Source organism: Manis javanica, chromosome 15 (genome assembly GCF_040802235.1).
Source record: "Manis javanica isolate MJ-LG chromosome 15, MJ_LKY, whole genome shotgun sequence".
Classification (NCBI taxonomy): Eukaryota; Metazoa; Chordata; class Mammalia; order Pholidota; family Manidae; genus Manis; species Manis javanica.
Window position 1 is genome coordinate 17,989,321 of NC_133170.1, and position 22,846 is coordinate 18,012,166.

The following is a 22,846-nucleotide window of genomic DNA, read 5'->3' on the forward strand; positions in this document are numbered from 1 at the left end:
ACTAAACTCAGTCTTTTAATGAAATGGCCCAGCAAGTTCACGCTATGGTTGATAAGCCTCATCCATGCCCATAAAGCTTCTAATGAGCTTTTCACAACCACAAAGTTTAGAGGATGTCCACAGACAATTCTCACTTCTGACACCAACTGTAAGTTTGGGGAAGAGGGGGTAACATCACCCTCAGGTTCAATAATTTACTAGAAGGAATTAAGAACTCTTTGAAAGCTAGAAAGTTGTTCTACTCATGGTTATGGTTTATCACAGCAGAAGGATATGGATTAAAATCAGCCAATGGAAGAGACATATGAGGCAGAGTCCAGGACAGTTCCGGAGGCAAAGTCCAGGACAGTTCCGAACACAGAGCTTCCAGCTATCCTCTCTCAGTGGAGCAATGGGTGGTATTATTAGCTCCTCCTGGCAGTATTGTGTGATAACATGCACAGAGTACTGCCAACCAAGGAAGTTCACCCAAGCTGTAGTGTTCAGAGTTTTTATTGGTACTTGGTCACAAAGATGTGGTTAACCTCCAGGGGACTGGCCTCAGTCTCTAGCCCCTTTGAAGATAGAGCTGACACCACTTAACCCAAAGCATTCACCATGAACCACATTGTTAAGACATCTGGCATGGCCCAAAGCCCCCAGGTAAACAAAGATGCTTTTAACAGGCAGGATATTCCAGCAGCTTAGAGATTACCTTCCAAAGGCCAAAGGCAAAAGAGATAACTCTCTTTAGCAAGACTAAGTACTTTACTATACAAATGCCTCATTCTTAGATATGAATGGATGAAAAATAATTGCCTGATATATGAGGAAAGCTTCTAACATTACAGATGCAGAGTAGAACAACTGAACGGGAATGCAGAGGAGGGGGTGGAGGGCATTCAGAGTAAATAAAACACTGTAGGAAGCAGAAGGTAACTTGAAAATAACTCTAACTTCCTCACCCATAAAAAAAGAAAAGAGTTATTGAGAAAAAGAAACAGAAAACTAAGGAGCTCTTAGAAATTAAAAAATGTGATGGCAGAAATGAAATGTCCAATAGGAGACTTGAAAGATAAAGTAGAGGCAATCTCCCTACTCGCCCACCTTCCCAAGAAAAAATGAGATACAAAGTTCCAGAAACAAAAACAAAATGAGAAGATAAGTCTAGAAAGTACAACATTCAAGGGATAAGAATTTCAGAAGTACAAAATTAAGAAAATGAAAGAGAATCAAAGAAATACTTAAGACAATTTCTTAGAACTAAAGGAACATGTGGTTCATAAATGGTAAGAGCCCATGAAGTGGACCGTGCCATTTGAAAAGGAGTCACCCCCGCCCCCACCCACACACATACCTATATATCACTGTGAAATTTCAGAACACTGAAAATAAGAAAATTTTCAAACTTCTGGGAAGAAAACTAAAGGAGATCACATTACACAAGTATAACATCAAATTTAACAAAAGGAACAATGGATGGAATCTAGAATACAGTAGAAGAATGCCCTCAAATTCCTAAGGAAACATAATTTCAAATAGTTAATTCTATATCAGCAAAACTATCAATTAAATATGACTGAAGAATAAAAGGACTTTTTAACATTCAAAACCTTTATTTTCACGGAGTCACTGATGGTTGTGCTTAACAAAAAATCAGGAAGGAAACCATGAAAGTGGAAGACACTGGAGTCCAGGAAACAAAGAATCCAAAACAGTAGAGTGAAAATAAATCCCTGGATGGGGATGGAGGGAGAGCCCATGATACCAGAAGTACAGCAGGCCTAGAAAAGCAGGCTTAGAACAGGAGAGCTGAGGACCCTACAGGTGATGTCTCCAATAAAAATATAAAACTACTAAATTACAATATCTGTCCAAATATAAGAACAGTTTCATCTCTGAGAGCTAATGTAGGGTTGAATTAGAAATAACTACACAGAAAACTAAGCAAATGAGACAATTCCAGAGAAAAAAAATTTGTACAAAAAACGAGATGTAATCACAGTATATCATATGGTTTATAAATTAATACTTACCTAGTCACGATAGTAAAAACACTGAAAATGTATTGGTATAAAAGTTATATTGCTATAATGAAAGGAAGGAAGAGGGATTTAGGAGACAAAATAGGGAATGTGTGAGAGCTAGGTCTTATCTTCCATAGCACAGTCAATAAATAACATCTAAAACTGAAAAATTATTAATAGTAGCAAAAACATGCTATTCTGAAATACGGAATAACTATTAGATGAAAAGTCTGCCTCTTGGGAGTGGAAACTGTGGATGTACAAGGGTGGACAGAGTTTACTGTATAAACTTTGCTGACTTAGGTGTTTTTAATAGATATTTATATAAACATATTGTCAATAAAAATTAAAATAGTATCTTGAAAAATATTAGTGAGAAAAAATTAGTGAGAATGTTTTATATCTTGATCTAGACAATGGTTACATGAGTGCACACACAAGTCAAAATTCAGCAAGCTAAATATTATGTTTTGAACATTTCATTGTCTCTCAATACCAAAATAATAAATTTTAAGAACACTTTTTTAAAAAGAAGAGAATAATTAATTTTATAATTAATCAGATGAATACCACAGACCTTATGCTGTGCTATCAAGGTGGGTTGGGGAGTACAGTTTACATTTCTTTGTATTCTCAAAAGGATCTTCTCAAGAGATTCGCTCACCAAAAAACTCAGGATTGAGAGTGTGAGCCCAAGATTAAAAAGAAAGGACCAACTTCTTTTCAGTGTTTTTAAACTATTTGCTATTTGTAAATTACTTTATTGCTTTAATAGTTCTCCTAAGAGTTCTCTGCCAGGCATACCTTCAACATTAAGGGTCACTGATTATCTCCCAATGATCGTCTAAGTTACATCCTGCTAATTCATCTTCCCTTTATTTCACAAAGTTCTTTGGAAAGTATACCATATACTCCTGAAAGCAGCAGCTTCTCCTTTCCTGTAGACCATCAGGACTTACCATTCTAGACTTAATATATGGACTTACCCTATGACTGAAATATCATATCCCAGATGCTCTGCCTTGTAAGGGTAAGAGAAAATCAGAGGTAAGAAGACAAAAAGTTCTTTACATTTTCCTTTACAGGATCTCTCTGGCTTACCCTTTACCTTTATAAATGGACTCACTCTACAGCCTGAATCAAATATTGGTTCTTCAGCCTCTATCTATTCTGCTGCTGTGCCAGGCAAAGCAAATGAAGGACCTACATGGGTTTATATATGCTTATCAAATTTAGACAACCCACCCACATTTACATACCAAACAGTGCTGTGAATTAATCCCTGAGCTGACAATACTCTTTGAGACATCTAAAAATGAGTTCCCTTTCATCTTTTCAGTCAAATGAACATCTTAAATAAATTTGCTAAGAGAGAAAATTTCCCATATCACAAGACATTTCATTGCTATGATTGCAGTTTTACTACTATATACTCTCATGAAAATAAACCATCAGACTTATTAAACCACATTTGGATTTCCAAATACATAGCCTTTCAATTTATTGGACTCTGAGAAAAATTCTAGCAAAAGTTTCTCCAAGTTCAGAAAGAATCTTTAGAGCTTAGAAAAATTCATCAAGAAGCTGGAAAACTTCGGCCCCCTGTTGGGTAAAGATCCAAGTCTCAGTCCTTTGAGATCTGATCAATGACTCTAGAAGCTAAAAGCTTCAGAAAAAAATTATTTAACTCTTTCCTCCCCATGACAGACTTTCCTAATTAAAATCTGAAAATGTCCAAAAATACCTGTTAATTATTGAGTTTCTACTGTAAGTCAATAGAGAATATTATTCATAAAGCTGCTACCTGTGCCGGGGATCATGCTAGTCACACAAGTTAGTGTCTGCAAGGAAACTTACATGGTAAAACAGATCTGCACACAATCCTGTCAAAATATCATAAACACAACTTAAATGCTACAGAATAGAACAAATGAAAAATAAAAACTATTTCATTGAAATTTAAGTAACTATAGTTAGCTTCAGGAAAAATATAATAAAATAAATACACCCCCCATCAATGTCCTGCTTTCACCACACACTATTCCACCTCAATCTCATTTCAGGAAAACTCTACTATCGATCATTTGTACTTTCCCCATGAATTTAAGGTAATATGACGTCTCCCAGGAACATCTACTTTTAAGTTTTACCTGTGTGGTAAGATGTAGTAAACTATAAATGATATATTTTATAATGGATGTTAATCTATTTCCTGAAGTTTATAAATTCATATTATTTCTGATGCATAACGTTTTAGGCAAATACTTTTTTTAATGACATGCTAAGAATCACTACAATTTTGCTATTATAATGTGTATCTTTGAACTCTGAAACCAGTATCTACTTTTACCAAAATATATTGCTATTCTCAAGTAATAGTAGATAAGCGATTACCTATGATTATTCACCTAAACAGTCATAGAACAGTACCAAAAACACTTATCAAATGAACATTTACTCTATAGTCTGGGCATTGATCAACTTTCAAAGATGCTGATCACAAAGGAAAAAAAACTTACAATAAATTCCTGCAAGGGGGTAACCCATTGATAACTACGTTTTATCACATTTCCATGTGAAGGAAAACAAATCACTATAAAGGCACGGAGTACATGGCCAGCTTCAACCTCATTACATTCCAGCATACACTGGGGCTCCAACTACCCTAGACTCTTTGAACTTCTCCCTCTCAACCTCAGGTTATATTCCAATCAGCAAATACCTGTTTTCAAAATCAATTATTCTTTAGCTTTAAGGACTTTCCAACATTTCCATTTTATCTTGTGTAAAGAGAGGGGTAAGTAATTCTTATACAGGCACCATGACAGTTGCCTTCTATGTAACACCTCATTTAATCTTCACAAACAGTCTGTGACATAGCTTTAATTCACCATATTTTTTAAGTTTGAAAATTCAAAAATCATAGATAGAAGAATCAGGATTTCAATCCCAGGAAGTCTGACTTCGAAGTCCTATTTCCTTTCAAAAAAGAAGCCTTATTTATTTCAATGGGTAACCATCCCAACATACATATTTGCAGAAAATTTTAATCTGGGTACAAAAGGACTACATAACCAAATTCCCAAACTTAGACAATAGATCATCCTTTGAAACCAAACTGAACTAACTTTTGAAAGAAAAAGAAAAAGAAAACAAGAAACGATTATGTAGCTACTACATGTATTATACATGTGTATATCACCATCTCCCTCCCCTTTGGTTTGCAGAAAATACCAAATGCTCTCCGGATCCCTACTGACCAGTCTTGTGTTCTCTAGTAATGTCTTTATCTGTGTTTAAATATGTATTTAAACTCACACAGAAGGAATTTGGAATGAATGTGTACCCCTTAAACAGCAGGCATCTAACATGTGCTACAATACCCTGAGAGTAAGCAGACAGGGCTGGAGTTGATATTGTCTCCCCCACACAAACAAACCCCCACTACATTATGGAATACAACGATTGCCAACGCTGTCTGGGAATATTTGTTCAAAACTGACTTTGTGTGGATATCCCACCTGCTGGGTGCTGATTCAAAACACAGCTTCCCGCACCTGATCTTCTGCAATTCCTCCTCAGGAAGTTCTTTTATGGCACAAGTTTTGACAAGGTGGCTGGTTTCCCCAGTGCTTTCAGATGGTCTGTGACAAGCCATCAAAACTTTAAAGTACTGCCATCCCTCCTTTAAAACAGTAATCATTAGGTGTGTCAACTCAGAAGTTAGTGCGAATTAGCTCTCTGGTAGCTACCACAGGGCCATGCTCATCCGGAAGCACTCCTGCACAGCCGCACTCACCCAGAAGCACTCCTTCTGCACAGCCATGCCCACCCAGAAGCATTTTGCCTGCATGGCTACACTCACCCGGAAACACTCCCCCTACAGAAAACAGGCTTCCAACCCGCGGCTCCTCAGGGCCAGGTGAACCTGATGCCATGGGGGGAAGTTGTCCGTCTAAGAGCTCTCCAAGGCAGTTACGTCTCATCCGACTTTCATAGAGAAGGCTACTCCTGTCTGCCATCAGGGTTTACCAGATGCAGATCTAGGTGAGAGACTTCTTTAAGGTCAACTGTATAAAACAGAGTGGGTGGAAGTCAAAAATATTAAAATATCAGGCACAATGAGAAGGCTCCTCACCACCAATGTTCCCTTTGATTAAATATTTCAGATTGCACTTTAAAAGTGTCATGACTTGGTACTTCTTGAGATTACCTTTCCCAGGAAAAAGCAGCTCTTTACACCATTAATCTCTTACACATCAGTGGGAAGTGAATTTTCTGTACTTCTCCCAGACAGCGTGTAAACAAGGGGAAAGGCACCCTCAAAGTAGACACCTCAGGAGAAGGCAAAGTGTGCAGCAAGAGGCAGGTGTATCCAGGGGCAAAATTTCCGGGCCTCATAAGGAGTATCCCTCACATAACTGATTCACAACTACTCAGGGATTAATGATGCAAACAGGTCAGCCTAAGCCCCTGGCTTTTTCCTATTGTCACTGCTTGCCCATGACATGTCCAGCACACAGTCCAAAATGCAAATACATAGAGTAGAATTGTAATCATTTTTTTAAATCCCTATGAAATGAACAATGAACAAGAAACTTAAAAAATCATTAATTAAAATAACACAGAGATCATCGATAGATTTCCAATCTACCTTCATTTTGTGTATCCAATTATGACAGGTCATAAACAGTTGATCACACATGGAATATGAAGTTATAACCACAACAAAAAATATTAGTAAAAAAAAGTTTTTTAGTAAAAAGAGTGTAGTTTTCAGATTAAGGGCAATATCTCAAGTCACAAAGACCAGGCGGAGTCCTCAAATCACCACTCTTTTGCTAGCTGTATGACCACAGGCAGGATGCCTTATTTCTCAAAATTCAGCCTCCTATTTTGTAAAAATCAGGATAAAAGCAGTACTGTTTACATAAAATAGTTGGGAGAAGTTCAGGCTAACACAGGTACTTAGCACAATGCCTTGCATACTGGAAGTATTCAAAAAATTACTTTATTATACAAATTTGTGTTATCATCAAGAAGACAAGAGCATCCCCCTTTCAAAATCTTTGAGGTAAATACATTTTAATTTTGTTAGAATGGTAACGATCAAGTAGCTTTATATGTTTTTCTGGAGATATAGGTAGTAGGGGGAAAATGGCATGATGTCATTTCAGATTTACATTAAAGCAAAAAAAAAAATTTACTATAGCAAAAAAGGAAGGCTAATAAAACAGGTGTGGCAAAATTGATTTTTGTTCAATCTAGGGGACAGGTATATGAGCTCATTACACTAATCTCTCACTTCTGTGAATGTTTGAAAACCTTCATAATTAAAAGGTTGAAAAGAATCAATTGGTCTGTCAATATATATTTATTAAGAACCCTCCGGGGCCCAGTACAGAACCAGGGCTGTGAAATAACTGTGAACCATTGTTGAAAAAAAAAAATCTGGCAGACATCAACCTTACCTTTCTGGTATGTTGTCAAGAACCAAAGACTAGGTAAGAAAAAGGACTCTGACCTGCAAAAAGGAATTTCTGAGCATCCACAGATGGTGTTGATGCACGTGACTCATCATGAGCGCCCCAGCAGCCTTTCTCAAACCAGGGTTCCTCATTAGAACCAGAGAACATTAACAAAATTTTTTTGAATGATTATTTTCTCATCCCTCCCAATGGGGAGAACTAGTAAGCTTCTGAGACATCAGAGGAAAATTAATACATTATATCTAATTCATGCCTTAGGGCAAGTAAGGCTTAAAATCAACTCTCCTGCAGAACCCCAGCTGTGGAAAACTGCCAGAACTGCTCAGAACCCTCCTGCCCATGGTTTACTCACAACTCTAGCAACCTGGATTTTCTTGTTTCCAGCCTTGTACACATGGGGAACAGCATTATCAGGGGTGGAAAATCTATAGCAGAAGAGTAACAGCCTGATCACAGGAGAGGAACCTAAAAAGTTATTTTAAATGCTTAGAAAAAAGTTACTAAGTTTATTAAAAAAGCAGAGCAGCCTAGCTACCTGGCTGGAGGAAAGTGGCTCTAAAAGCCTCCGGACTCCATTTATACCTTTTATACTCTAAGTTAACGTTTGCTGAGTACTTATGATATTGAGCACTTGCAGGGTCTCACATGCCCATAATGACGATCCTCCAAATTACCAAAAACAAATTGCCCCCAGTGGGCTCTGCCTCAGACAGGAACTAAACAACTTCCCCCGGGACGATCCTGGGCACTTCTGATTGCCTTCCCTATGTTTATGAGTTGTCAAAAACTTCTATAACCAGTATGTATTACCTTTATATTTAGTCAAAACATCTTTTAAAGATACTCCATTTTAGGAACGTGTCATCCCAGAGGGCATAAGTCTGAAACTTTTTTTTCATACTTCAAGGAACTACACCTCCACAGTGATTCATCCTCCAAGGTTCACACACATGTCACCGCTGTTGTCCCTGGTGTTAAGGAACATGTGATCAAATGGTGAGAAAACTTACAGAGAAGAAAATCAAAATAAGTAGGTATTAAAAGGCATCTTTTAAATAAGGATAATAAGAGAAGGTTTCCTGAAAGTGGTGGGATGTACGTTTGACCTCCAAGGGCAGAGGCGGGTATGGGTATCAGGAATGGGTCAAATGACCCAGGATCCTAAAGAGACAGAGCCAAAGTGGCTGGGTTTATCACACCAGGAAGGTAAGAAGCCATTGCAAGTTCCCAGAAAAGGCAGCAATGCTCTATTCATTCATTTAACAAACATGGAAAAAAAACACTTACATCAGGAAAAGTACTGTTCCTGAAGTAACATGAGGAGTACAGAGACCTAACACACACAGATGCTGCCCACAAGCAGCTAATTAACAAAGTATCGCTACAACATACAAACACAAGACAGAAATCAGTAGGTACCAGACCTCAGAAGTGCAGTGAACAATCCACCAGAGGAGACAAAGGAAGCCTTCCCAGGGGAGGTGAAATAATGAAAGCAGTATTTTAGGAGGATTCCTAGAATTAATGGCTACCATTTATTGGTCACTCACAAGTTAAGGGTGATTTAACTGTATTTCCCATTGAATAGTCACACTAACTCTGCCACAGGCATTTTGGTCCATTTTATAGATGAGGAAACTGAAGGTCAGAGATTAAATTACTCATCCAAGGTCACAAAGAACATGTCAGAGCTATTCCAAACCCAACTTATTTTTAGAATGCTGTATAACCAATCTTTAGAGTGGAAAACATATTTACTTAATTCAACTATTTGACGTACAATTTTAAAAGAATTTAACAGACATTTCTATTTCTAGTCCTGTGAGAATTCCTACCTGGCTAAACCCATTCCTCACTTCTTGACAGCATTATTTGGCTGTCCCCACTAACTCAATTATTTCCTTTGACTAAAAACAGCAATCACATTAATTTGATTGAGTAAGAGTGTACACTTTTCATGAAATGGAAGTACATCTCAAAGGAAACAACCAAAATAGCAAATCTGAGAAGACAAATACAATTTGTTCTATTTGAACAAACAACAAGAACAAGTTTAAAAAGCCAAATGTAGATTTTCCTGAGGTAGACAAGAAAGCCCAGAGGTGGAGAAATCAGCTACGGGACCACCATTGTGATTTAGGTGTGTGATAGAACAAGCCAACTCTGTGAACAGAAGAGAATGGGGTGAAATCTGCAAGACGTAATTTGTGGAGGAAACTGTAAGACTATAATCAACACTTTGCCATGCAGAATACATACAAAATAAACTATTTTGCTTACATGAAGATTTACGAAGTCAAGACATACACTCATGAAACACCTGTAGAGGAAGAAAATATATAACATACTCAATCTAGTCAATCATCAGAGAAGTGAGGGCAGGGAGGTAAACTGGTCACTGGACCTTCACTCTTGGAAGCCAGAGAAGATGGCCAGAGAAGAAAGGAGAGTATGCACGCTAAGCCCAGGGAACATCACAGGCCTACAATGCATGGTGATTCTCAGTAATGACCAGAAGCCCCAAAGAAGTTCAGAACTAGGAGGAGTCTCAGAGACCATGTGTCTGTTTTTTGGCCTTTTTAACTAGACTTCATGTTTTAGAGAAGTTTGAGGTTCACAAGAAAATTGAACTCTCCCGGATCTTCTAACATGCCTTCACATTCATTTTAACACACTTCTTCACTTATTTCAACCAGAAAATAAAAGGCTAATTTCTCCGCAAATTGGCTTTCAGAAACTTGGCTAACCAAATATAATATATATATATATGATATTAAAGATATGTAAAGGTAAAAAGCGAGAGAGAGGATTCATCAAAAATAATATATAATAATTAAAGATTCTCTGACTCTCTAACCTGGGTCACTCTGTAGTTTACCACAGAGTCCTAGGTCTGCAGTGCTCATAAGAACCATCCGAGGACCTTGCAAAAACGCAGATTCCTGGGATCCTAGAAAATGGTGTTCGAAATATGAATTCATAAGGAATGTTTTTTCCAGGATCTCCATATCGGAGATGAGGAGTCTGTATACCTTGAGCGTGCCAAGAACCTAGTTCAATGTCAAATGTTAGACATATAAATGAAATCACATGCTTATGCACATGGACATACTCCTACTTTGTACCCATAGAGGCAGGAGTGTGTCCACTAGGCATTCAGTTGGAAAACTTATCTGAATCTAGATTAGGAAAGCAGTTAATCTGGGTATTTTTACCAGATTTTAAAGACCACAATCCTGCCATCACTACCCACAGCCCTGAAGAAGCAAAGCAACAACTGAGTGGTACTTTTTCAGAATGCAATTACCAGAGGTTACTCTTGTCTGACTTTGCGTTAGGGGAGGAAGGCCTGACTATAGAGAGAGTCAGAAGTTGCAGCTCGAATGTCTCAACATTTAACAAACCTGTACGGTTTGCTGGAGCCGAGATGAAACATCCATCCTTCTCTTGCGACCACTTTGGTTTCCAGGGAACTGACTGCTGGGGCTGAGGCAGGCTAAGGAGAGGCAGATCCACAGACCCACACACAACACACACGTGTCCAAGGGAGCTGAAACATTTCAAAGTGCCTTTTTATGCCTTTAACTCAAAGATGAACACATTTCAAGGTGACCCAATCCTCAAGTGACAGACGGTGTTTTAAAAGGGTCGGAGCTCTCCACTTAAACAATTTCCAGTGACATGTCTAAATCGCATCCTCAAGGGTTCTACCTGCTGTCTCGTTTACGGGTCTTTCTTTCCTGGCAGAGACATCCCATTTTAAATGAGAGCTTGAAGTTTGTCTTCCTCCCTAACAATTAAATCCACAGGGTGTAGATACTTAAAAAAATTTTTTTAACTTAGCAGGCACCGTGGAGGACTTTTAATTACTTAATTATACAGCAAGCCCAAATTATAACTTTGTAGTTTTTCTTCTCTTTACCAAAACAGTATCAGAATAATAAAAAACAGCCTCATCACTCATGTGTATAACAGTAAAAGACTTGTAAAATCAAAGTGTTCATAAAAGGATGCCCAATGTAAAATCCAAAATGTACGTAATTATTACACTGACTCTGTTTATGTATTTCAAATGTAGAATATGCAAGATTTTTCTTCTTTCTTCACTAAAATATTACTCTTAGCCATGATAGTAGAATGGGCTTACCCCGAAATCTGAAAACTGGGCTCCTATAGTTACTGAAACATGCTGGGCTGGTTTTGCTCAGTTCCTCTGCAGAAGCTACTCCCTGTCAAAAACACCTACCCCTAAAAAACCTCCCCTGGACTGTCAGTGAATTCTTCTGTGTCTTTCCAATCAGAGCACCCCTGTCATCACTTTTATCTTACTGTAATGATTTCCGTGACTGTCTCCCTCAGTGACTGTGAGCTCCAGAGAGCACAGACCAAGTAATGCTCACTTTCCTATTCCAGCCAATACCACAAGCAACAACTAACAAGTGCCAGGAACAGAGGGCACTCTACATAAGTTTGTATTCTTAAAAAATATTTTTCTTTAAAACATATATACTCATTTATAATATATAAAAGTAAAACATTTGTACGTATTCGGGCACCCTGCCCCTTCCCTTCATGAAGTTGTCCTATCAACACATTGCAGGGAGGCCAAGGGGCCAGAGATGAGCAGAGCAGACGTTTGAGGCAGCTCAGGAGCAGGAGCCACAAGGCCCAGAGTAGGTATGGGAGCCCAAACAAGTGAGGGGGGCGCTGTGCATGGGGGCAGCCCAGAGTCTAATCATAAAACAAGCAGGATAAGGAGGCCATCTACATGGAGGGCAGCCTGGCACACAGTGCTACAGACTTACCGAGGGTACCAGTGTAGGCAGCAACCTGATGCAGGGAGTTGGAGCCAAGCAGGATGAGGAAGGTGCTCAGCTCAGGGCCTCAGAGCCTGAGGAAGTGGAGAAGGATGTCTGCTAGGTGAGGGGTACATACAGCCCAGCATGCGGAGAGTTTCAAATATGGAAAGGGAGAAAACTGCAATAAATCCTCAGCGTTGGACTGGAATTAGAAATACAATGTGAATCGTGGTTTTTGCTATATAGAGATACAGATAGATGATAGGTAGATAGATATAAAAGTAAATGTGTGTGTGTGTGTGTGTGTGTGTGTGTGTGTGTGTATTTAGTACTCACACTCTTTAGATGTGCCAAGTAAAGGGCTTGGGAACAGAGTCACTCCAGTCGCCATGAGCATACCTACTCCCCAGGTCTTGGCTTCTAAATACTATTATCCACTGAATAGAATTCTGATTCTAGTTCTAGGGCAGGAAAAGTATAAAATAAGTCTTGTTAAGCCAGAAAATAAGAAAGACTTAAAAAATAGTGGGGCATCAACAGGCATATGAAAAGATGCTCCACATTGCTAATTATCAGAGAAATGCAAATTAAAAACAAATGAGTTATCACCTCATGCCAGTTAGGATGGCCAACATCAAAAAGACTAGGAACAACAAATGCTGGTGAGGATGCGGAGAAAGGGGACCCCTCCTACACTGCTGGTGGGAATGTAAATTAGTTCAACTATTGTGGAAAGCAATATGGAGGTTCCTCAAAAAAGTAAAAATAAAAATACAATTTGACCCAGGAATTCCACTCCTAGGAATTTATCCAAAGAAAGCAAGATCTCAGATTCAAAAAGACATATGCACCCTATGTTTATTGCAGCACTATTTACAACAGTCAAGATATGGAAGCAACCTAAGTGTCCATCAGTAGATGAATGGATAAAGAAGAGGTGGTACATATACACAATGTAATACTATTCAGCCATGAAAAGAAAACAATTTCTACCACTTGCAACAACATGGATGGAGCTAGAGGGTATTATGCTCAGTGAAATAAACCAGGCAGAGAAAGACAAGTACCAAATGATTTCCCTCATTTGCGGTGTATAACAATGAAGCAAAACTGAAGGAACAAAACAGCAGCAGACTCACAGACTCCAAGAAGGGACTAGCAGTTACCAAAGGAGAGGGGTAGGGAAGGGTGGGTGGGAAGGGAGGTAAAAGGGGATTAAGGGATATTATGATTATGATTGGTACACATGGTGTGAGGGGGGGTGGTCACAGGAAAACAGTGTAGCACAGAGAAGACAAGTAGTGACTATGGCATCTTATTACACTGATGGACAGGGACTTCAATGGGTCATGGGGGGGACTTGATAATATGGGTGAATGTACTAACCACAATGTTTTTCACGTGAAACCTTTGTAAGATTGTATATCAATGAAACCTTAATTAAAAAAAAAATAATGGGGCATGCCAAAAAAAAAGAGAAAAGCCAGGGTGAAGGGGCTCCCATTAGCAAAATCTGAAATATGAATATTAAATAATAATAGTTAACAGTTATAACCCATAGGGAATATAGGTAACCTCAAATACATACAAATATAAACAAGTGTAAATAAATTGCAAGTTTTCAGAGGAACAGGGTCCTTAGTATTTTCAAAGCACCTCCCCACAAAATACATATTAATTACAAAGTTTAAAAAGTAAATTTACAGTGGTGAAGCCTGGCAGACACCAACTGTAACCAAGTGATCGAAAGGAACATCATCAATAAAGTGACAAATCAAAACTGTATGCTCCCTAACAGGATGCAGCAAGAAGGGCAGAGCAGGGTCTCTGCGATATTCCTACCAAGACGTGTAACCTAAATTTAACCATGAAAAAATACTGCAAACAAACTAAGGAACATTTTACACAAAAAACTAGCCTGTAAACTGCAGAAGTCTGAAGACCCTGAAAGTCAATGAAAGACTGAGCAATTATTCCAGACTGAAGAAGACCGAAGAGGCACCATATCTAAAGGCAACATGTGATTGGGAACTACATCTTTTTGAAACAAGGACATTATTTGGACAACTGGACTAAACTGAATGAAGCTCCCTGGACTGGACTGTAATGTATCGATGTCAATGTTCTCACTTTGATGGCTACAGTATTGTTGCAGCTGTTGAGGAAAATGTCCTTAATATGTATGAAATATTACTGCACTTGCAACTTTCCTAAAAGTTTGAGGTTGTTTTAAAGTTTCAAAAGAACATTTATATAGCAAAACAAAAAAATTTTTTTGTTATCTGGTTTATAGTCAATAACAAATGGACGATAATAAATTCATCATTACCAATATCTTAATTACAAAAAAATAACAATTAGTTTCATAGTTTTCTTTCCTAGTACCTAGAACATTACACACATACACACACAAACACACACCCAGGCAGCGGTGGTTAAAGCAAAGAGCAAAGAACCTGTGACTGGAAGTTCTGGATTTGAATCATGATCTCAACTCTTACTAACTCTGAGATATTAAACAAGTTACTTATGCTCTCAAAGCCTTAGTTTTCTCACCTATGAAATAATAATAATAGCCTACCATGAAAGACTGCTGGAAGAATCAGGAGAGAATATTGGCAAAAGTACCCCCATTAAACCTAAAGAAATATACATATCTTAAGTATTATGGGGAAACAATACAGGATTCGGATATAAAATCCACACTAACCTAAAATACTGCACAAATCCATTTTTCTGTTTTAAAAAAATCCCAAGTAATTCAGCTTGGGAAATTCCCCAATGAAATCTAAAAATGTCTAACTTCTGTTCTTACCTAATCTGAGCAATAGCTGAAATTTCACATGCCACCTAGTAAAGAAAATGCTACTTTTTATTTTGCTTTGTTTTTAAGCAGGGATTGTTTTATAACTCAGTGGCAAACTTCACTGCCCTGCACTCTTGCTAAAAAACAAATAAATGAATAGGGGTTCTTAATAGGTGACTTAGGTCCTTTCTCAGCTGAAATCTATGGAGTCCTTAAACTGTTTTCCTTGTTCACAACTAGAGATTCCAGTTCTCAGGAAAGTAGAGAGGCTCAACGTTAGAAATAAAAAAATAAGAAAAAACACAGAAACGAAAGATGGAATCATCAAAAACAACAAAATTATCAAAATTTTTTAGTTTTTTTAAAACTAAATATCACATCAAAAGACATTTTAGTTTTTAAACCCATGAGGCCAACATAAGCCCAAAGACCGGGGTGTGAGAGCTGGGGTTTTACAAAAATACAGAGACAAGGAAAAAGAAAACAAAACAAAAAAACCTGAAAGACACTCTATTCTCATCACTTGGTGAGCACTCGCAGGTCCCCCACCCCCTGAAGCTCTGCGGCACCGTCAGTCAGCACACCTCCATAAAACAAATCCCAGAGGAAGGCTGGTTTTAATGTGCCATCCTAGAAAATGTCTTATTCAATGTATCTAATCCTACACTCATAATCTACCATATTTCCATTTTCCCTCAGCATAAACTTCATCTTCTTTGAAATAAATTACAATGGTTAAGATGCGGGTTATGGTAATAAAACAAAAACCTTTCAGGTAGACACAGGAAAACCAACTCTAAGAGAGTCACATTAAAATGATTCACCTGCTCTCAACTTGCCTTTTGTCGCATTACAGATTGAGTCCCCCCAGTTAGCGCCAATAGACAACGTGTGGTGGCTAAGCAGGCAGTGGCAGCACCAAGCCACCTGGGTTTGAATTCTAGCTCTGCCACACTAGCTCTGCCTAAGCCATGCCTAACTGGCTTTTAGCAAGTTACTTAGGACTCTCTGTACCTCCATTTGCACATCTGTGAAAAGGGGGTCTTATATAAAACAATCTTTGTAGGGCTGTTGAGAAGACGAAATGAGATAATGCCAAAAGCATTTAGCATAGTGCCTGGCACACAGCTAGACCTCTACATTAACCACCCTCATTAAACAGGCATACCTGGGAGATATTGCAGGCTCGGTTCCAGACCACCGCAATAAACCAAGTACCACAATAAGGCAAGTCAATGAATTTTTTGGTGTCTCAGTGCATATAAAAGTTACGTTTACACTCTTCTGTAGTCTATTAAGTACATAATAGCTTTGTGTCTAAAGAAGTAATGCACATGTATTAAAAATTATTGCTAAAAATGCAGGTCAACATTTGAACCTTCACTGAGTCATAATCATCAATCACAGACAACCATAACAAATATAATAATGAAAAAGTTTGAAACATTTCAGGAATTACCAAAATGTGACAGAGACACCAAGTGAGCAAATGCTATTGGAAAAATGGCACCATTAGACTTTCTCAACGCAGGGTTGCCATAAACCTTCAACCTGTAAAAATAAACCTGCGAAGCACAAAAAGCGAAGTGCAGTAAAATGAGGTGTGCTGGTATCCAGCACCTAGAGTTTCTGGCACGTAACTGGTATTAAATAAAGAATTAATGTGCAAGCATCCATGCTTTGCCTAACTTTAAGATTCCATTCCAAAAAAAAAAAAAGTTTACTTTTAAAGACAACTTTGCAATGAAAAACTACCATCACCAAAATGAGAAGCATTCTACACCAAAGTTATGCCTTAGCCATAAGGTCCCTATATCCCTGATTCTTACCTAAGTTCTGAAAGGGAAAATAAAAGTTGCAATGCAAGAAGGCTAGATCACTTCATTATCACAACCCATTTAAAGGAGCAGTTTAAATACATCTAATTTCTTAAATAGCCAAAAATAAAAGGAAAATAATTGCATATCACATTTGCAATTATTTTAATTGTAGCTTTGGCTTGATGCCCAGCTCCTGAGCCAGCCCCAGCTCTGTGAAAGCATCCATCCTGTATCCCCAGAGCCCAGGGTATTAGCACCCAGTACACAATCGGTACTCAGTAACTACTTTTTGAGTGAATAAATGTGCTTCATAAAATACATAATCCCACCATGGTTCTTGTTCTGGCAACTAGCAGAAGAGGATCTCCTTTATCTGTGTTTTAAACAAACAAGCTGCCTTTTCTGTTTGTTCTACTGGATAACAGAAAGGGCCTCTACAGAGCAAAATGGTCTTTACATCCCTCAATAACCATGGTCCCTGATCATTCCGATACTGGAAATACACGTAAAGCGATCCCCTCTCAGTGCGATACAGAAAATCCAAAGAACTGTCCCCATTCCTTCCCAATTAAAAATCAGTTTTCAGTTACTTTTTCCGTTTGCCAGTTTATCTTTGAAATTGTCCTCTCTGTACACAGAAGCTTACAGATATACAGGCAGATACAGAGCAGGATGACCCTTCGAAGTCACCTGATGCAATACCTCCATTTTCCAGATGCGTCCAAAGAAAAGCACAGAGAGGAAGCCACGCTGTTAACATCGTTCATAAGCCTCTTGAGATGTCTTTAAAGACAGAAGCAACAAAACTGAATTGCAGTGATATTCAGGAAACAGGGAGAAGGTGCAGCACTTTGCTGCACCCGTACCACACAGGGGCCCAGACAGATGCCCCAGTTTTCCAAAGCAAGAAGTAGTTCTAAATTCGTTCCTTCATTCAACATTTGTATTTGAAGGTCTGTGTGCTAGACACTATTCTGGGTTTCCAGGACACATCAATGAACAAAAGAAAAATTACTGCCCATATGCATCTACATTTTAGGCCAAACTTAAGAGGTGTCAAGGAGAATAAAGAGAACATCAGTTCATCTTAATAGAATGCATAGGGCCAGACGCAGCACCAGAGGGATCGGAAGCCCAGGGGTTCTCAAACTTGGGTGTGCTTTAGAACCACCCAGGGGACTTGCTGAAACTCAGACTGCCAGGCCCCATCCCCAGAACTTCTGATTCATTAAAAGCTCAACTGGGCCTGAGAATTTGCATTTCGAATGCGCTCCAGACAATGTTAATGCTCCTGGTCCAGGAGCTACAGTTTTGAGAACCACAGACCCTGCTAAAACAGATCAAGTAGCTTGGCCACAGACACAGGGTACTCAATAACAAGGCCAGATTTGGAGTTTTATTCCTTCTGACTCCAAACTGGTCAAGCTTTCTCTCTACAAGGACACAGCTCTCACCTACTAATTTCGGGCAAACATCGCCCAAAGAAAAAGAGGTTTATACAAATCCTACCATTTGCAACAACATGGATGGAGCTGGAGGATATTATGCTTAGTGAAATAAGCCAGGCGGAGAAAGACAAGTACCAAATGATTTCACTCATCTGTGGAGTATAACAATGAAGCAAAACTGAAGGAACAAAACAGCAGCAGACACAGACTCCAAGAAGGGACTAGCGGTTACCAAAGGGGAGGGTTGGGGAGGGCAGGTGGGGAGGGAGGGAGAAGGGGATTCAGGGGTATTATGATTGGCACACATGGTGTGCAGGGATCATGCGGAAGACAGTGTAGCACAGAGAAGGCAAGTAGTGACTCTGTGGCATCTTACTACACTGATGAGCAGTGACTGCAATGGGATCGTGGGGGATATGATAATATGGGTGAATGTAGTAACCACACTGTTTTTTCATGTGAAACCTTCATAAGAGTGTATATCAATAATACCTTAATAAAAAAGAAAGAAAGAAAATGAGGTTTTAAGCTTTGTATCTTAGTTGGGGAAATAAAAAATGAACGTTTTAAGTAAAAAAAAGTCTCAAGCAGATAGCACTGATCACTAAACACTAACATAAAAATTAACATTAAAGTTAAAGAGTTTGTTCTTTCTTTCACATGTCCAAATGCCAGGATGAAATGTTTTCCCTGAAAGGTTTTACCATGAGGCTCAGGTTTGTCTCAAATGAACATACTGTTTTTAAGTCTATTAATTAGAAGCATATACACTAAAATATATAGTAATTGGATTGGTAATAATATTGGTTTTTTGTGCTTACTGTGATTTCTAAATTTTTATAAACAAATGTCTTGTGTAATAAGAAAGATACTGAAAGTTACAGTGCTTATAGTAAAAGACTTTTAGTTAGAAAACTCTGTAAAAGTCATTAATTAATATGCTGCATAAATTAATACTGAATGATTTTTTTTTTCCTAGCACATAAATAATTCAAATATCTTATTTTAGCATTTTAGGCTAAACCTCTCTCTTGATTAATGATTAATACCAGTGAAGGAAAAAGACCCTTGAAATATATCTGATTTCATTTAAATAAAGAAAATAAGACAAAACTATGATCATTTAAATATCTGCAGAAAAATCATATTTACTTTAGTCTACAAAGCAATTGTTTTTTGTCTATCCTATTTTCAGCAAATGAATGGAAGTGATTTTAATTCTTGCAGATTAAGAAAGTAAAAACGTTGTATGTCAATTACATCTCAATTTTTATTTAAAGTAAAAAATCGTTTAATTGTATTTCTTGAAAGAAAAATTAACTTGTAAGTTTTGGTAAAATGATGGTGCGTCTTCTCTGTGTATAAAGCCATACAGCCATATCCCTGAAAATCACATGACAAGACGCGCACGCCATTCCTGGTCCCCATCTACCATCTCTCAGGATCTTCCAATCTAGGGAATACTCTCCTTTATTATTGAAGTCCACAGTCCAGAGACAAAACTAGAATTTAAACTATGAAAGAGCAGCCACTAAAGGAGAATCAATTTAGTAAAGAAATCAACTGCGTTTATAAAGAAAGACACGTTTTACCATTCAATAAAAGTTCTGGCCACCTCTTGACGTCTAGACCGTTTATTAGAACAGTCACTATTAAAGAAAAAAATTAAGCATCTGTATGTGTTACGTATAATTTAGAGCTAATTATCTCAAAATTAGCCCCTAAAAACAGAACTCTATCTGTAATAATTCTACTGTTTCTTAACACTTACTTGGTACTCACAATGCACCAAATACTACAAACCTCTTTTAATCCCCAAAGCACTTTGTGAGGTAAATACTACTATTATAACCATTTTACAGATTAAGAAATTTAAGCACAGAGTGATTAAGTAATCTGCCCAAAATCACACTGCTAAATTGCAGATTCAGGATACAGGTATCCAGGCTACAATACTTAACTGTGATCCTTAACCTTTGTCTCTACCTATCTTTGCTACTTTGATTTACAAAGTTACCACCTTTTAGAAAATCGTAACTACGTTTTCTTGCCAGTAATATCTGATATATCAAACATGAAAAACAGTGAAATGATCCAGCCACTTTTACAAATCGTTATGCTTACAAAATCATACACAATTTAAAATAAGTCATACAGTACAGAGACCGGAACACCTCTCCACCAGCACAGCCACTTTTAGCTGCGTTGAAACGCACAGAGATTCAATGAAGAGCGGGTAAGGTTGGTTCTAATCCGGTTTTGTTTGGGGATTTTTTCGGGGGGTGGTTTTTTGCAACCAGAGAGCTGGAAGGTGAACAAAAAAGTTGGAAGATGAAAACTGAACGCTTTCCTTTTTCTTCCGCTTATGAAAATCCGGCCCGGGCGCCACGGCCGACGGGGTCACGCCAGGGTTTCTAGGTCTCCCCGGCGGCTTCTGCTGACCCGCCCGGGCGAGCGCCCCGGGGACTCGGGGCCGGGGGGGCGGGCAGGGAGGGACGCCGCGGGGCCTTACCCAGCTCGGTGCCCGGGTTGCGCGCAGCCATGGCGCGGCCGGCTCCTGGGTGCGCGGCTCCCGGCCCGGCCTCGCTCCTTCCTGCCCCGCCCCCGCCCCCTCGGGGCGGAGCCGCAGCCCCGGCCGCGCCGCAGGACGCCGGGCCCCGCGCTCGGGAGGGAATCCGATGCCCTCCTTGCTCCGTCCTCCCCAACGCTGCGTCCCGGAAATAATGCTACCAAACCCCGTTCAAAAGTGCTTGAGTTGCCAAGTGCAGTGAATAAAATCATTCGGTACTTTTAATGGTAAGATTATGTAACAAGAGTGGAGAAGCTCCCTCCCAGTTACCGGCCAAGGGCAGAGCTGGACAGTCAGGGCAGCAGTGACCCCGTAACCTTGTGAGGGCCGCCACCAAGCAAGCAGGGGCCCCAGAGCTCACTGCGACTTCTGGCCTTCATCAGAGGGGCGGCTCTGCGGCCTGGAAAACAGAACGGACCAAGAGTAAGGAGTCCCGGTTTGTCAGTAGGTGTGACGCTGGGCACATAACTGCCTCTCTGGGCTTCGTTTTCCTCATCTGTAAAAATGACCTTGGCAATTTCTTGGCGCTCTAAACTCTGCATCTGTAATACTATGATTTTTTCAGCCTGACTTTCCTGTAACCAGGAGGTTAAAATTAGAGTCACCATCACAGGCAACTGGTCAACTCCTCTGTACTCAGGATTAGAGGCATTTCCACCCTGCTGAACGAACGAAAACCATCATGGCTTGTCCTCCATGAGCCAGTTACCATGCCAGGGGCTTTCAGATGTATGACAGCATTTGCATCTCGAAGCCATCCTGCCAAACATGTAATATACTCCATTGCTTAAAGCACCAAAGTTCTGAATAGAGGAACCCTCCTATAGTGGAAACTGAGTAGGCTCCCAGTAAGTTGAATCCCTTAATATTCCAGCCAGTTCCACTTAATTACTACCTGGTTTTAGGAATGTTACTGTCTGCAGAGGATCCAAATAAATTTGCCTTGCAAAGTTGTTTGTTGTGTGTGTGTAAAGTACCTAGGACACATCAGGCATACAGTAAGTGCTCAACAAATGGAAGCTGTTATTGCTGGGTCACAATTATGGGGCTAAATAGGAAAAGCTATCCCATTCTTGGTCTGCTACATTAGCTGCCTCTCAGCCTTGCCTACACGTAACTATTGCTGAATATTTTGCATATGTCTGGGTTCTATTCATGTATATAAAATGGTTCCTCTATTTTTATTTTAACCCCGAGAAATAGAAAAGCAGGCCCTGAGAGTCTGGAGCTGGCCTGGCACTCACAGCTGAACTGTGCAGCTGTCTGGTTGGACATAATTTCACAGAACACCAGCACCAGTCAAGGCCGTGATAAATGATGAATGAGTCACCAAAATGATTTAAGTGATTAAGTGTGACATGAAGAATGAACAAAAACAAGACCACTTCTAATGATGTTTGAATACAGAAACAGCATGAACATTGTCCACACCATAAAAATGGCCAAACAGCCCTCTATCCTTGCTAATATGAGTAGCTGTCACTTCTTTACCCATCCCTTTTAGCCTCTCCCCATTCTTGTGTTTTAAGAATTAAGATGCCCTGTCATAGAATTATCACAACTTCCTGCAGGCATCCAACCCAGAACAATGGCCCCACTTCCTTGAACCTTCCCCAAATCACATAAAACAAGCCCAAATCCTATGTCATTTCTAACACCTTCTTACTGAAACACCTCATAGTTAATTCCCCATGGCAAGTGTTGTGTCCAATAAGTCCATAAACACAAATGTATCCAGCTACAAGCTGTGCTCCTGGTGGTCTTTTGCTGGAAAGCACAGACATCCTTAAAAAAAATGCAAAGACAATAAACAATTCCGTTTTTTGGGGTAAATACAGCTCTAAGCCAGATTCTAAGCCATTTGCTGTACATTCGTGTATAATGTAAATTTATTTTTCTTAAAAATCTG

At 39.1% G+C, this 22,846-nt stretch overlaps 1 protein-coding gene across 5 annotated transcripts in view; it reads right to left on the reverse strand.

The window, feature by feature from the left end:
• The window catches only part of DERA (deoxyribose-phosphate aldolase), a 99,565-nt gene extending 78,401 nt beyond the window's left edge, over positions 1–21,164 (reverse strand). For 2 of the 5 annotated variants that reach the window (XM_037023111.2, XM_037023110.2), the window contains exon 1: positions 20,881–21,164. In XM_037023111.2, the coding sequence (XP_036879006.1) occupies positions 20,881–21,149 (269 nt within the window). In that variant the 5' untranslated portion in view covers positions 21,150–21,164. Of the gene's footprint in view, positions 1–5,871; positions 6,051–20,880 lie in introns of those variants that run through there. The other 3 variants (XM_037023114.2, XM_037023115.2, XM_037023112.2) reach the window with 3 other exon arrangements.
• Positions 21,165–22,846: the final 1,682 nt, after the last annotated feature.